General features: G+C 44.1%; 7 protein-coding genes across 7 annotated transcripts; 4 read left to right on the top strand and 3 right to left on the bottom strand.

Moving 5' to 3' along the window:
- Positions 1 to 643: 643 nt before the first annotated feature.
- Positions 644 to 2,264, bottom strand: O0I10_001375 (uncharacterized protein; the record flags this gene model as incomplete). The annotated part of the gene is made up of 5 exons (XM_058481472.1): positions 644 to 1,033; positions 1,100 to 1,469; positions 1,554 to 1,620; positions 1,699 to 1,926; positions 1,979 to 2,264. 5 exons carry the CDS (start codon positions 2,262 to 2,264, stop codon positions 644 to 646), a joined length of 1,341 nt encoding a protein of 446 aa, XP_058348110.1.
- A 1,637-nt stretch (positions 2,265 to 3,901) lies between these two features.
- On the top strand, positions 3,902 to 5,718 carry O0I10_001374 (uncharacterized protein; the record flags this gene model as incomplete). Its single annotated transcript, XM_058481471.1, has 5 exons — positions 3,902 to 3,979; positions 4,036 to 4,109; positions 4,171 to 5,439; positions 5,499 to 5,559; positions 5,626 to 5,718. 5 exons carry the CDS (start codon positions 3,902 to 3,904, stop codon positions 5,716 to 5,718), a joined length of 1,575 nt encoding a protein of 524 aa, XP_058348109.1.
- A 132-nt stretch (positions 5,719 to 5,850) lies between these two features.
- Positions 5,851 to 7,048, top strand: O0I10_001373 (uncharacterized protein; the record flags this gene model as incomplete). Its single annotated transcript, XM_058481470.1, has 7 exons — positions 5,851 to 5,886; positions 5,957 to 6,007; positions 6,069 to 6,131; positions 6,223 to 6,337; positions 6,398 to 6,521; positions 6,588 to 6,669; positions 6,731 to 7,048. 7 exons carry the CDS (start codon positions 5,851 to 5,853, stop codon positions 7,046 to 7,048), a joined length of 789 nt encoding a protein of 262 aa, XP_058348108.1.
- Positions 7,049 to 7,167: 119 nt separating this feature from the next.
- On the bottom strand, positions 7,168 to 10,381 carry O0I10_001372 (plasma-membrane proton-efflux P-type ATPase; the record flags this gene model as incomplete). Its single annotated transcript, XM_058481469.1, has 2 exons — positions 7,168 to 9,880; positions 9,975 to 10,381. 2 exons carry the CDS (start codon positions 10,379 to 10,381, stop codon positions 7,168 to 7,170), a joined length of 3,120 nt encoding a protein of 1,039 aa, XP_058348107.1.
- Positions 10,382 to 10,665: 284 nt separating this feature from the next.
- On the top strand, positions 10,666 to 13,323 carry O0I10_001371 (uncharacterized protein; the record flags this gene model as incomplete). Its single annotated transcript, XM_058481468.1, has 11 exons — positions 10,666 to 10,945; positions 11,015 to 11,091; positions 11,159 to 11,263; positions 11,326 to 11,921; positions 12,005 to 12,028; positions 12,120 to 12,309; positions 12,369 to 12,515; positions 12,586 to 12,729; positions 12,802 to 12,961; positions 13,027 to 13,132; positions 13,197 to 13,323. The coding sequence occupies 11 exons, from the start codon at positions 10,666 to 10,668 to the stop codon at positions 13,321 to 13,323; spliced, it is 1,956 nt and encodes a 651-aa protein (XP_058348106.1).
- A 142-nt stretch (positions 13,324 to 13,465) lies between these two features.
- Positions 13,466 to 14,722, bottom strand: O0I10_001370 (uncharacterized protein; the record flags this gene model as incomplete). The annotated part of the gene is made up of 4 exons (XM_058481467.1): positions 13,466 to 13,537; positions 13,710 to 13,865; positions 13,946 to 14,069; positions 14,127 to 14,722. The coding sequence occupies 4 exons, from the start codon at positions 14,720 to 14,722 to the stop codon at positions 13,466 to 13,468; spliced, it is 948 nt and encodes a 315-aa protein (XP_058348105.1).
- Positions 14,723 to 15,001: 279 nt separating this feature from the next.
- Positions 15,002 to 15,586, top strand: O0I10_001369 (uncharacterized protein; the record flags this gene model as incomplete). Its single annotated transcript, XM_058481466.1, has 4 exons — positions 15,002 to 15,005; positions 15,067 to 15,168; positions 15,264 to 15,392; positions 15,459 to 15,586. 4 exons carry the CDS (start codon positions 15,002 to 15,004, stop codon positions 15,584 to 15,586), a joined length of 363 nt encoding a protein of 120 aa, XP_058348104.1.
- Between the last annotated feature and the right edge of the window lie 244 nt (positions 15,587 to 15,830).

The following is a 15,830-nucleotide window of genomic DNA, read 5'->3' as shown; positions in this document are numbered from 1 at the left end:
GCAGAGCCTTATTAGCCGATTCTCCGCCAACTGAGACCTGCATCTTGCCAGCCACCATCATTGGTCAATAAACAGTAGCTTGCATCTAGCTTATTGCTTGGCAACATTTTTACTTTGCATGGAGAATAAAGACCACCCTATTGAATCATATTAACATAGCGCTTGATAAATACCAACAACGGTACGTTTATGCAAAGTAAGACCAATACAGGATGATCGTGGCTGATCCAACCAGGTTTGTTGCTATCATCCTCATTATGCATATGCACACGAGAACTTGCTTATTGGATACAGACGTATCCAAGCTTTTACTTTTTGCTTGACGACCATATACGATATCCACGTTACAACAGCAACGAATGCATGGTAACAGCCATGTGCTTGGTTACACACCTTGCAACTCGTGATTACCGGAACGAGTTAAACCATTTTCTGCATTGACATGTCCGACTCAGGTTGTCCTCTCGAGGTTGATAGCTCAACGCTGATATTCTACGTAAGACTTGGAGTACATTCATCATACGAATCATCCCAATGTTTTATGATCATTCTATCTTTGGACGATTGTACTCCATCCGAAATGCATTTGCATCATGATTAATATTTACAACAACGTATTAAGAAAGAGGACATACTACAAAACTCAAAACAAATGAAACTCTTTTGGTGTGTGTAATAAAAGGTTGCGATTGGGGATGTGCAAAGATGTTGGAGAAACATCATCAGGAGTAGTGGGTGCTGAATCATCATCTTCTTCCTCCTCGTCATGATCCGCTTGCAGAGATGCCATGCTGTAGCTGCGTTGTATATCATTGTTCGCATGATGAGGTGAATACTGTAAGCTGTGCAACCATGTAGCAAGATGAGAGGATGAAAAGGCGGACACAATGAATGGGTGGTGTAAGGCGTGATCAGCGGAGATGCGTTTTTTTACATCCTTTTCAAGACATTTGGACACAAAGTCGCGTAGGTTGTCAGAATACTTGGCGCTATCCAATGTGGGGGAAGGTTCATAAATGACCCTTGAGAAGATCTAAAACATCATATTGTCGTGAGAAAAGGACATGCTTGGGAAAAAATAGGAGAGCAAAGTAGTTACCGTAGCAGGTGTGCCATCACAAAAAGGTGGAGAGCCACAAGCCAGCTCGATTGCTGTGATACCAAGTGCCCACATGTCGACTTTTTCAGTGTACTCAAGATGTTGTATCATTTCTGGGGCCATCCAGCAGGGCGTACCAACAAAAGACCGACAAGGACATGATGTAGATTGAGGCACCGTCAAGAATTGACTATTTCGTTTCTGTTGTTGTTGCTGTGGATCATCATCGTGGATGATGATAGATGCACCAAAATCAGCCAGCTTGACAACGCCTGTTTGGTCGACAAGGATATTGGCTGCCTTGACATCACGATGGATGACACCATTGACATGTAGATAACGTAGTCCAGAAATGGTTTGCCTGAGAATGCTATTATTTTTGGCGGAGTGTGTTTGTTTGGGTCAGCTGATAGAGTTGAAGGTCGTCATTGTGTCATTTCATTGTTATTATTACCAGGCTATTATAGATTCCTCCTCTAGCCCGTCGGGCAAAAAGTCTGTTAAAAGGTCTCGGCAAGATCCTATTGGAGAGGTTTACAAAAATAGTCAATCACTTGGTCATGCGTTTGCCTATGTGCGTGCGTATTTAGGTAGCCTACCTATCATCATTGGCATGACAAGGTACATGTGATGTGACACCGTGAAGCTTCGGAGAATGCTGATAATGTGTGGATGATGGCAACGGGAGAGGATATGAATTTCTCTGCGTAGGGCGGTAATCTCCTTATCAGATATCCTGCAACGATTCAAATCCACCTGTTTCAAGGCTATCAATGATGATCGTGGTCGATAACTAGCGGCGAATACTATAGCTGATCCTCCACACCCTGCTTTTTGTTATTACATGTGTCGTGTCGTGATAGGATGATCAATACTGACCAAGCTCTTGTAAAAGTCGATAATCCTCTAGATGGCTTGAATAGTAATGGTTGGTGCGTTTACGTAATGGATGGCGTGTAGATGGATGTTTATAAATGATCCGTGATAGTAGCGAAGCAAGTCGTCGAAAGCAAAATGAAAAAGGGCCTCCCTTGTTCGGACCTGATGATGATGGTGAAGAGGAGGAGCAGAGCAATAGTTCATTCGCAGCTTTGCAACGTGGTGTAACCGAGAGTTTTCCGGTAGCATAAAGATGACAGGTGGATGTTTGTGGCGCTGATTGCATCAAGAAGACTTTTTGAAAATGTGTGTGTGTGTTTGTGTTTTTTGAGATAAACAGGAAAGAAGAAAAGGATGTAATGTGTGAACAAAGAGTGAGAGATAAGGCAATTATAAAAGGCAAAATAGGATCGCCTGTCGCGTTTTTGTGGTGTGGTTGGATGTTGGTTCCTGAGATCTAATTTCAGGTTGTTTTAGGATTGGTGAGGTGTCAAATCAAAACATTTCCCTCCCATTTGCATGTTCCATTGATTGTTACACCATTCATCATACACAGGTACATCCTCTCCTTGTTCCTCTTTAACGGAAGCCGTTTCCCGAGCATCCTAAATAAACAAGGTTTGCATCCTATTTGCTGCACAAATTGAAGATCGACATTTTGGGTCTAGGCACGACACCTCTTGTCATAACGTCTATCAAATAGCTGTTGTATTGGGGTATGGGGATGTTCTAAATGATTGACGCGTGGTTCTGTTTCATCATTGGGGTGATACGAAATCCCATTTAACATTGCGGGGCGTCATTCAATTTGGCGGTTGTCGAACATGTGAGCAAGCTCCTGCGTTATCCTTCGACATGGCCCAACCTGCACTTGCTCCTTTTGCAAATGAGAGCTTTTCACATTGGCCCTATGGTGGATTTCAACAATGATACTACCTATATAAATGCTATTAATAACAAGATGCTCCTGGGAATGACTAGAATACAACCTCAATAGTTGCTTATCTCACGTTAATATCCATCAGCTGATCCCTTCTTCCCGCTATTCGGGATGTAACTCAGAAACCCTATTGACAATAAGCAAAAGTGTAAATATCAATGATGTCGTTCGTATGCATATTGCACATAATAATGCACGTACAGTGCATCTGTATTTGTAAGAACACCTTTCCCCATAATGGAATCTTAAAGGGTTATTGAGCAATGTGCCGGTATCTTTGGCACCATTCATCTTCGTCAGCCACACTTTGGCAGGCTTCGGTTGACCGAAATGGGTTATCAACTGATGGGCAATTTCATTCGATAATAGTAGTAAAAAGATGTCAGCCCACATTGTTGCAGCACGCTGTGCATCAACGATATACAAAGTTTGCATATATTTACAAGCACCGTGAGATACGACCCGTGATTTTATTCTTTGTTTTCCTCCGCCATCAAGCTGTTGTAGGATGAATACACCTCAAGATGCATAATTTGTTCCATTAGTAAAAGTGCAACGAGAGTTGTTATTCATCCGGGCATGACGGGGATGGTGTATCATCATCCTGTGATAGCCTGATTGTGTATTCTCATTCCATTCACCATGTTGGTGGCGCGTATACTTTATGCTTTGACAGCCAAAGAACAATCAACCCATTGATTACTTGATTTTCTTGAATACAAATGATGTTGATAAAAAGAGCCATATTCCAGAAGGCCTCATGTTTACTCATACATCAGGTATGCAGCTGAATCCAAGTATAGCTTTCAAATGGATGTAGAAGACCCAAATTTCATTGTGTGGGCCAGTGCTTGTGCGCGTGAATTCCGCCACCAGCAGCGGGGCCATTAGAGAGGCGTGTTCCCTTCTTCGCCACAAGAACCAAGCAACTGCCACTTGCACCAGCTTTCCTCAATTCCCTTTTTATTTCAGACGCATATAGAATGTCAGACTTTACAGACGACAATGAAGAGGTGTATGAAGTCGAGAATATCGTTGATCATAGGAAGCAACGCGGAAAGGTACATTCTACAACAAACTTGACCCATGGGCTCGTTACTAATGTCACCATGTGTAGATTGCGTTGGAATACTTGATCAAGTGGAAAGACTATGACGACGACGAGAATACTTGGGAACGAGAGTCGAACGTGTAAGTGACAATGATAGGAACCAAAGAAAAGATATCATCATGTACTTATTCTCTTTCAAAGCAATGCTCCTGAATTGGTCGAGTCATATTGGCAGAGAAACGGAGGCAAGGAAGGACGTGAAGAAGCACGAAAGTATGGAAAAAAGAAGCAGGGAAAACAACGTCCTTTTTCGCCAAAGTCATCTGCTCCAGTCACCAAACGATCAATAACACCTTCACGACAACCTACAATGGTTGAGATATTCACCAGCAGCAGCAGTAGCAACAATGTTACACCCGAGATCCCCGCTTCAAAACGATCGCTATCACCATCATCAACCAAAGATGAACGCAACAAGCGGATACGCCATGATGAGAGTGAGGAGGATAATGATGATAATCAAGTCCCTTCTTTGTCGTCGCCTACCAAAGAGCCAGCAGCGGTAGAAAAGGAATCACCACATCCAATTATGGAAGCTGAAGAGGATGAATCACAACAACCGGTTGATTTGACAGATGAAGAGCCACAGCAATCAACTGTTGAAGCAATACCAGAAGAAGAGCCAGAGCCACCCAATGACAAAGCAACACCAGAAGAAGAGCTAGAGCCATCCAATGACGAAGCAATACAAGAAGAAGAGCCACAGCCATCACCTATGCAAGAAACACTTGAAGAGGAGACACAGCCATCACCTGTCAAAGAAACGCCTGAAGAGGAAGCACAGCAACCAATTGAATCAATGTCACCAGAGGAATCACAGCAAACAGTTGTTGAAGATATATCCAAAGAGCCCGAGGATGATGTGATGGTGAATAGGGAGGAAGATGAATTGATGGAAGAGCCACCTACGCGAGATGTGGAAGAAGTGCGATCGACATCAAGGGCACTTTCCCCAGATCAACCTATGGCAACGAGTGACACAGACATGGTGGATGAGCTTTTAATGACGGATGACGAAGTGGATAAACCAACAACGACATCGAGGACAACCAAACCAATAGAAGAGACATCATCACCATCCAAATTTTCACAATCCGATATTCGTACATTCGTCAAAGAGAACAGGTCTACATCACGGACAACGGATGATACGGCATCACGATTGGATAAGCTTACAGGCAACAAAGAGAACATTGCCGTTGTTTCGGATACGACGACCCATGACGATGATGAGCATCTCATGCCAGGCACGCCGAAGGATAAGCAGCTAAAGGAAATCGATGTTAATGATATCATTTGGGATCCTGAATATCCACCAGCACCTTGCAATTGGTCCGAGGAAGCCGAATGTGTCGAAACAGTTGTAGCTGATCCCAACGACAAGAATACTTTTCATGCTATTGTGCGATGGTAGGTACTTTGTGGAATGAAAAAGGATCATTTTGTTTATGGATGGCATATGCAAATAGGAAAAATGGCAAGTTATCAATGCACCAAAGCTCTGTACTGCGTGAAAAGTGCCCCCATTTGGTAAAAAGAAAAGGATGTAAAAGTGGCCCAAAGATGATTATGCTGACAATATCTGTATTACACTAGTTGATCGATTTTTACGAAACACGTCTCAAGTTTACAAAGCGAAATGAAGCAGGGCTTCCATCTTCAGTGCATATCTCATCCAAACGTGCTTAGTAGCAATGGTCGGGAAGTGGAAACGGGCGGTGATAGTAAAGTTAGTCAGCGGAAATCAACTCTAATAAATGCCACTGTCAGCATGTTTTATCTTCCTTCCTACTTTTGATACACGCACATTCACATACCATCATGGATATAAAGAACATTTTCGATGTCAAGGGCAAGGTAGCGTTATCATTGTGATGATAATAATGACAACCCCCATGTTAACGAATGGAAAAACACGACACCCTAGGTTGTCCTGGTCACTGGAGGATCGAGAGGCATAGGAGAAATGATTGCAACGGTACCCCATTGGCTTTTGACATTCCAACATTGGACACCCATGCTCAATGGATGACCTATAGGGTTTCGTGTCTGCAGGTGCCAAGGTCTATATCACCAGTCGCTCGGCCGACGTTTGCTACAAGGTACTCTCTCTCACACACACACATACACAGAGCCTTTTATTGCATGAATCGACTCCTGTTGCATAGAGATACTCAATGAATGATATGATAGGTTGCCGAAGCTTTGACAGCACAAGGTCCTGGTCAGTGCGTGGCTATCCCTGCCGATCTCCAAAAGCTTGAGGAAGTCAAACGCTTAGTGGATGAATTGAGCAAGAAGGAGGAACGTAAGTGTACAATGAATCAGGTAAAAGAGGTGGTGATGTAGTATACTAATGGCTTCATAGGCTTGGATGTTCTCGTCAACAATGCTGGTGCCAATTGGGCGGAAAGCTTGCATGATTACCCTGATGCTGCCTTTGAAAAGGTCATCAACTTGAATTTGAAGCGTATCTTTACCTTGTCACAAGCGTAAGTAGTATATGGATGGGAAGAAGATGCGAAAGGATGGATGATTCATTGTGTGATGTTAAATAGATGCTTGCCATTGTTGACTGCCAAAGCATCTCCTTCATCGCCTTCGCGTATTATCAACATTGGATCGATCGATGGTATTCGGGTAAGTTGGGTTATCTTGTGATTGAGGCATAGCAACGATCTGACAGGAACACAAATTGTAGGTCCCTCCTCAAGAGACATACGCTTACTCAACTTCCAAGGCTGGTCTTCATCATTTGACACGTCATATGGCATCCAGACTTGGTGAAGAAGGTGTTCTTGTCAATGCCATCGCCCCTGGTGCATTCCAATCCAAAATGATGAAAGCAACACTCGATGCCTTTGGTGAGATTATCAAGTCAAAGATCCCCGTTGGTCGCATTGGATCGCCTGAAGATATTGCTGGCACTTGTATTTATCTTTCATCGCGTGCTGGTCAATACACAACCGGTGCTACTATTACCGTGGATGGTGGTGCAGCAGTAAACGCCAACCTGTAGAAGCTATAATCGTTGAGAGTTTTTATTAAATGCTTCCATCATCATTTGTTGACTACGACTAGAAGAATACGTAAAAGTGTGGTATCATGGACCATTTTTCTGCCACCTGTGTGTGTAGTTCATGATGGCACTGCCGGTTGTGATGCTGTAGTGGGGGCTGCTTCTTTACGACCACGAGCTCGTAAGCTAAGTTGTTGGGCAAGTGAGCGGCTTTGTTGTTTAGATAAGCGAGGACGTTCAAGGTTGCGTATTGATTGTGTACGTGTAGAGTAGTAACGTGCCGAAGTATCGGTTGATATGATTGAAGAACGACGTCGTGTCTTGGATGGCTTCTTTCGCAAACCAGGTTGACGTGGTTCAAAGATGCGTTGCATACCAAACTTGATCCAATCAAGAGGAGAGAACCAAACAAAATTCCATACCCAAGCAACACCAGCCCAGTGCCAACCACATCCACGAATATCAGTAAATCCCCAATTAGCATACACCGCAATAAACGTGGCTACCAGCTGTGCAACTATAAAAGCGCACATGAGAAGAACAGATGGCCGCTCCATGAAAAACCAGCTTCGAGAACGAGTGATGAAGATGAGGCCTTGTGAAATGGTGGATACTTGAAGATAGATGATTGAATGCAAGATAGGATCGTTGGGATCTGTAAAAGTCTGTAATCCAAACTTGCGATTGAAAAAAGTTGTCTTGTACAATGTTGCAAAAAAGGCAATGGTAGATGCTGCAAGGTAGAGACCATAAACGATCGCATATGAGAAAATCTCAAAGAGATTCCATTGGTCTGGATGAGGTGATGGTTTGACACGATCTTTTGAAATGGTCATGATGGTACCGTCGTTGAGCATAGCCAAGATAAGCACCATGAAGGGTGGGAAATCGAATTGAAAGGCAAAGACCATGATAGCAAAACCCACAACCACACGAATGGTTACAGCGCATGTATACATACTATAGTTACGTGCACGTTGGAAAATTTGACGCGATTGAATAAAGGCCTCCACAATCACTGATAAACCAGGTTCGGTAAGCACAATGTCAGCAGCAGAACGTGCAGCATCGGATGCATCGGCTACTGCAACACCAACATTGGCCTTTGATAAGGCTGGTGCATCATTGACACCATCACCTGTCATAGCAGTCATATGGCCAAGATGTTGCAAACGCTCGACAATTTCATACTTGTGTTCGGGATATACACCAGCAAAGCCATCAGCACCCAAGACAAGCTCATCAACATTTGAATAACCAGAGCCAGGTGGTGGGCCATCTTTGAGCGTTGTAGAAAGGTACATGTTGTCACCCATACCAAGACGCCGACCCGTTTCCTTGGCAATAGCCAATTGATCACCAGTAATCATTTTAACTTGAACACCAAGAGCAATAGCACGTTCAATGGTATCTTGAGTATCCGAACGAGGTGGATCATAGATGGGTAACAAGCCAACCAATCTAAACCCAAGACCTTCACCACCCACTTGGCCACTTGGTACTTCATCCACAGCCACTGCAAGTGAACGCAAACCACGTCGCGCAAATTCTTCGACATCGGCTTCCATTTGCTGTACTTGCTCTTCGGTCTTGTCACGTGTGCACAAATCAAGGATAAAATGGGACATGCCTTTGGTGGCTCGATACACCTTGCCATTGCTCTTGAGGCGATAGGTGATTTCGGTACGCTTGATCACTGGATTGAATGGCTTGAATTCAAGTTCTTCAATATCATCACGTGGATTGCCATATTTCTCACGTGGCAATGATCCCACAATGGATGCATCAATGGCATCTTGGTTTTCAACACGTGATGCATAAATCGAAAAGCGTAAAATATCGGTGGCATCGTAACCAGCATATGACTTGATAGTTGGCACGTCGACAATTAGCTTGTTGAGCGTTAAAGTACCGGTCTTATCTGAACATAAAATGGTCACGGCTGCCATTTCCTCAATAGCTGTAATGCGTGTAACAATAGCCTTGTGTTCGGCAAGTTGTTTGGCACCAATGGCAAGGGTGACGGATAACACGGTTGGCATGGCAATTGGGATACCACCAATGAGCAATACAAGGATGTTATCGATACCACGTCGATACGCGTAACGATAGGCAGCGTACATGACAAGGATCTCAATGACAACAAAGGTGCCAATGGATACGAGACAAAAGTTACCAATCTTGGCAAGAATCGATTGCAAGTGACCAATATCTTCACCTGCTTCACCCACAAGCCTTGCAGCACGGCCAAAGAAAGTATTGGATCCTGTGCCAATGACAATGCCTTCAGCTTCGCCTTGTTTCATGGTGGATCCAGAAAAGATTTCATCACCCGCTTCCTTTGTTACTGGTAACGACTCGCCTGTTAATGCAGCTTGATCAATGGATACTTCACCATGGGCGCGTACAAGTCTTCCATCAGCAGGAATCACATCACCAAGCTTGATGCTAATAATGTCACCAGGAACAAGTTCAGAGGCATCCACTGTTTTCCATTGGCCATCCCTTTTCACCTTGGCTTCAGGTGCCAATGCATCCATTAACGCCTTAACAGCATTACCCGCTTGTCGCTCTTCCAAGAAACCAATGATTGAATTGGCCAAAAGCAAAATGACGATACCAACAAAATCGGGCCAATCTGGTGGTCGACCTCCACCATTCGACACGGCAATAGCTACAATAGCAGCTGCTTCCATCACCCATGAAAGTGGATTCCACATAAATCCAAGAAATTGAAGAATGGGATTTTGCTCCTTGTGCTCGAGACGATTGTATCCAAATTTGTCAATTCTTGCTTGAGCTTCTTCACTTGTCAAGCCATCGGTGCTTGTTCTAATTTGGTCGAGTGTCATTGTTTGCTTCTTTGTTCATAACCCATGCATTCATCTCCCCGCCAATGCACACGTGATGATATACAACAACTTACTCTAGTAGACAAAAGAGCTGTGTAGCTTCCATCTTTGATAAATCAAAGTGATCATGATCGTACAATTGCTCCACTGGAATTTCCTTGAGTGGTGGAAATTTCTCTGGTTGAGCACTACTACCCGTTGCTTTCATTCCTTGCTTTTCAGCATCCGTGCTTTTGCCTGGTGCATCACCCACAGCCGTTTCAGTCGACTCACGGGGAAAATTCTCCTTATCGGATGAAGGTTGCACGCCTTGTGGTTGTGGTGGTTGTCCCGTATTGGTGGTAGTAGTGTCATTGGTTGTCGATGCATCTTGTTGTTGAGGACCACCATCACCATTGTTAGCTGGTGGTACTTGATCCGTTGGTGCTACCTCATCAGCTGCTGCTGCTGCAGCCTTTTCTGGGTCATTGTTGGCAGACATTTGTCTGGCAAACACTATAATTTGATCGGAAAGAGTAAAAGAGATGTATGAAAAAAAATCTAGAAACAAAGAGTTGAATTATGCAAAAGGTATTCACCGATTCCGAGCCTCCTAATATGGCAATTGCGATATTGTATATGTCACATGATGGATCAGGATTACTATTTACTGCTGTAACCATAGCAGAGGTACACACACACACATGCGTGCGCCTGTGGCAAACCCTTTTTTACTCTCGCGCACTGTCAAACTTTTTTTTCTCACCTCTCTTTCTTATCAAAGTCATGACTACTGCTACAAACGATCCAACACCTTTTATGCCAGATGTATCCACGCAAGGGGAATACCTTCTCGAAAACGGCGCGTTATCGGTTGCCACGGCACTACCGCCACAACCACCCTTGTCATCTTTACCCCAGCCATCTCAGTTACCCGTTGCTGCTGCTGCTGAAGGGGATGACACGGCTGAAAATCAAGACAAGCAAGTGCCAACGCCACCACCGGAACAATCACAAGCCAATCAACAACAACAACTTTCTCCCTCTGTGGAAAGAAAACGAAAATGTAAAGCACCTTTATTTTTGACATCATGGTGAAGCAAGAAGAAAAGCACCTAAATGCATGTCGCATTAGCTGTTTCATCCGCTGGTCTAGAATCTCATAGGGTTGCCTGGAGCGAAGAAGAGGACAAGCGTCTTCTCATGGGCATTGTAAATATCCAATCATCATAGCATGGGTCAATGACATCAATCTGATGGGATCCTTTATTACATGTAGGAGAAGTGCAGCTATGGAAGATGGAAGCAAATTGCCGAGATTGTAAAAACGCGTAACGCCCTTCAGTGCAAGAATCGTGCACGTCACCGATACTCCTCTAACGGGGTGAGTAAAACCATTGATATTTGTATAAGCTGGTCTAAATGTTTATCCTTCACATACTTTAGTCAACACGTGCCTACAATGGACGACAAGGCCAAGAACAACCGACAACAACGACAACTACTGCTACATCGCCTTCTTCTTCATCGGTGCCAGCAACTTCCCCTACCATTCCAGCTAAAGTTGAAACAACCCATATCCATAACGTTGAGGAAAGTGGACACCAACAACAACAAGAAGCTGATTCAACTCAAGAACAAGTGGAACAACTTGTGCCACAACAACCGGAGGAGGATGAAGTGATGCTCGGTGAGGATGAGATCACTGATGGTGAACGACTTCATCTTGCCGAGTGGTTTCAACACAAGAACAGGATCAAAACGCCCGAACGATATTTAGGAATTCGCAACTACATCATCCAACAATGGAATGCAAACAAGCCCAACTACTTGAACAAGACCGAAGCGCGTCGAGGGCTGATCAATGGTGGTGATGTCAATGCTATTGGCCGTATACATGATTATCTCACAGAAGCACGTGTCATCAATGTCAACTGTATTCAACAAAAGGTTCGCAAGGCACCCACACGTAAACGCCAAACACATTACTACGAGTACATTTCAGAAGAAGAAGACGATCTTGACAATGACGGCGGCTACATGTAAGCGTGGATGCGGGGTCTTTTTATCTTTTTCATACAACATGATGATGGATGCCAACCTTGATGCTTGTACAACATCGTAGGCCAACAAACAAGCGTAAACACAGGCAAGCCATTTCACACACACACACACACTCACTCGTACTCTTTCTCTCATACTCTAACATTCTTTATCCATAAACAATGTATTTGTTTCAGGCTCGAGGAGGATTATGATGATGCAAGCCAACCCAATGGCCGAACCAGAGCTCGCCCCAAGCGTACCACCAAACCCAGAAAGCAATTTGACATGGATGATGACGATGATCAATTTCGATTGGTGTCTTTGCATGAATACGAAGACGGCCTTGTTCCTCAATTTAACATTGAAATCAATAATGACGCTGTGGTAATGATGAATCCAAAATACAAATGCCAACGAAAAGCTGATTGGATGAATGCACCTAGCTTGTCATGGATTTCCATGCTCATACACGGCACACTGAGATCATTGGTGTCCTTGGTGGTAACTTTCGATTCGACGACCAAGGCTTTCCTACCCTATTTGTCGAATGTGCTTATCCATGCAAAGTCATCAGGAGCTCTGGCATTGAGGTACATGTTGCTTTGTTCTTATCATCCTTCACAACCTCATACTCATTGGATCATGTATGTACGATAATAGTGCGAGATGGATCCCGTGTCAGTTTCTCGTGCACGCGATGAGCTGGCTGCTCAAGACCTTTCCGTGGTTGGATGGTATCACTCACATCCTACCTTTGAACCCATTCCAAGCGTTTGTGATTTGTTTTATCAGTTGCAGCAGCAGGTATGTGTGGACAACGTTGACACCCAATACACCAACAAGTGATATTAACATTATCCCTTGTAACATACGTAGACATACTGTGCCCGTTTACCCCAAGCAAATGATATTGATCCATTCATTGGTGCCATTGTAAATCCTTTTGACGCGAAAACTCACCTTGATATGCCTTCTCAAATCCGATATTTTCACGTTCGTCGTGAATGGGAGGATCCTACACAAGATGGTGGACCACGTATGTATCCCACATCGGTTGCCAATTATCAGCTATATCAATTCTTTCTTTTTCCTCTTTTTCAGATCCAGCATTTGCTCTGTGGCCAACAATCAAGCAATCAGCTCAACAAGTCGTTCCTGAAGAAAATGTTACAAGGCATATCAATCGGCTTGTGCAAGAATTTCTAGGGTGGGTTGATGATGATCATTGTCTCCTCATTCATCATCATGCTAACGTGATATTATGTATGTAGTGCTACGGATACCGACAACATCCAGGGTCGATTGGACGAGATTGTCAATTCTGTCATCAACAACACAGCCGATATTCTACCAAGCAGGGTGGAATTTTTGGAAAGCATTCGCAGGATCCTTGGCTGATAGCATACATATGCATGATGAAGCCCATTTTGTTTCCCAAACCATCTTTTGTATCCATCACTCTATCCAAAATTCAGCTGTTGATATCTCTCATACTTTTTGATCAAACCAAAATTTATTCTTTTTCTATCCAATTTTCATATTATGACTGCCTTGATGTGATGTAAAAGTAAGATCCAGCACCTGAAAGAGTAATGGCGATTCCTGCAGCATACTAAAATGCCACCAGTGTCACACCATCGTATCCCCAAAGAGGTCAAATCACGCAAGTTCTTTTCCTTGTTCCCAACACACACACCTTGTCCCTCATCCACTCCACCCCCACGCATGCATAGTAACACATGTCTCGACATGCATTTGAATACCCCCTCCACCTTTGCACTCACCATATTGGATAATGGATTGCCGAATAATGCAGCTGCCAGGATAGTTTGTAAGCAAGATTTGGTTCCGATAGCCATAATGTACGTCAATGGTGATGTTTGCCGGATCAGCATGATGCCCAATAGATTGACTCCAAGACCGAGCACACCCGAGAGCATCTATTTCGGCAACCCATGAGTCTCAGTTGAGCCGACATGCATAGACGTGCGTCTCCTCTTCTTTTTATAAACCCACTTACCATTTGAAACCAAAAGCCAAGGTCGTTCCAAAAATAAGGCAATGGACCTTGCCATTCACCTGATAAGAGAACGAACACCAACATGCCAAGAGAACCCAGCCCGGTGATGTATCGGATCATAATCCTACCTAAGCCGTTAGCTCGTTCTCATCTCCCCATTCTAATCCCATGATACGGTTACCCTATGTCAACGGTTGCCATGGTGTGGTTGGCTAGGATACTGTAACTTGCAACCAAGAATGCATGCAAAAGACCTAAAGAGAGACCTTGCCAAGATGTGGATGGCGTGTGGCTGTTCCAGGTACTGATCCATGATCCAATCCAAAATACAAGACAAGGAAGGATGTGCAATGATTGAGATGATCTTTCGCTGGTCAACACGACGCGTGACAGTGCAAGTGTCAAGGGGATGGCAGCTGCAAGAAACAGGTGATAGGATGTTGCTGGTACATGCGTCAAGAATATAGGCTTGACACCTAATAGCGCTGTGTATACACCAACGGTAGGTAAGAGGAATCTTGTTGATGGCGAGACATGGGTTTGCTTGGGGCCAAGGAATCGAAGGGCCAACCAGCCAAATCCAAGTTGGAATGCGTTGATGGAGTAAGGGTAGTGAAGCTTGTATTCAGTGGCGACGATTAGACGTGTAATGACAAGAGTGGAGAATAAAGAAGCCAAAGTGAAAAAGAATATGAGTTGGAGTTTATCATGAGATAAATAGAAAAAGCGCCCTGTGGTTGTGGTTGTCGGCAGGGGTAAGTTGCTTTTATCCACCATATCAAGGGTAAAGGAAGCGACGAGAGAGACAACTAAAAGGGTCGGGGATCGACTTTTTGCGGTACTTGTTGCAGCAATAGCATCTGTGTGTAACCACAGGGATGCAGCACAGCACAGCACACCCACATCCCTTTATCCTGCAAAAGGGCAAGGTGACGCCCCACGACCCGCAGCCCTCACGTGTAGAGACACATTTATAACCATCACCAGCTGGTCTCTCTTTTTCTTTTTCTTTTTCTTTTTTTCTTCTTCCTTTCCCCTTTACCATTTTCCATAACAATGAGTACGTATCATCAACATGCCTTCTTTTTTCTTCACTCATTCGAGTTAACTCTATCGTGTAGCTGCCACCGATCCTAGCAAGGTTGAGAACACCCAACGTCTTGATAACTTTTTGACTCAACGTCCTGATGCACAAGAGCTTGTTGACAAAAACATTCTGAAAGGTATGTGTACGTGTGTGCAACATCAAGGACATCATGCTGAAACATCCTTTTTGCCCTGCATCGTTCTTTCCCCTTGCCTGTCATCTCGGCAATAGATCCCAAGGTTGCTCCTGCTCTTCAACAACAACGTGATGAGCTCTCCAAAGCACGTATCCAAGATACTTTACGCCACAAGATCGATCACCGCCCCACTCGCGAGGAACTCGTGGAACATCACATTTTGGGCAAGTAGGATATGAAAGGGAGAGCGAAAAGCACTCGTATACTAATGTAAGCCAATAATACAACAGAGCCAGCTATGGGTGAGGACTTTCAAAAGATGCAGGATTCACTCAAAGAAAAGATCACTGAGCGACCCGATCGTGAAACACTTGTGCAGCAAGGCATCTTGGCAGGTAACGAGACGTGTGGTGTGTGATGAGGGGAGGGGGTTGTTGAAATCGGCTCATAAGCAAGGGCCTCCTTGCATGTACTTATGTATACCTCTGCAGACAAGGAGTGATTTATCTATCGTCACAACATCCACTACTTGACAGTAATCATCAACACCCAACCTACTCCATCTCCCTCCCAAATACGATCATAAGCCTAATAAAGCGAAAGTTTCTTTGGGCGCTGCATGTTTCTTCTCCACGTGATGTGGATCCTATTATGCATGTTTG

This window comes from Lichtheimia ornata (assembly GCF_029851405.1).
Source record: "Lichtheimia ornata isolate CBS 291.66 chromosome Unknown scaffold00003, whole genome shotgun sequence".
Taxonomy (NCBI): domain Eukaryota; kingdom Fungi; phylum Mucoromycota; class Mucoromycetes; order Mucorales; family Lichtheimiaceae; genus Lichtheimia; species Lichtheimia ornata.
The sequence above is the reverse complement of the archived record's forward strand: the minus strand, read 5'-3'. Positions and strand labels throughout refer to the sequence as shown.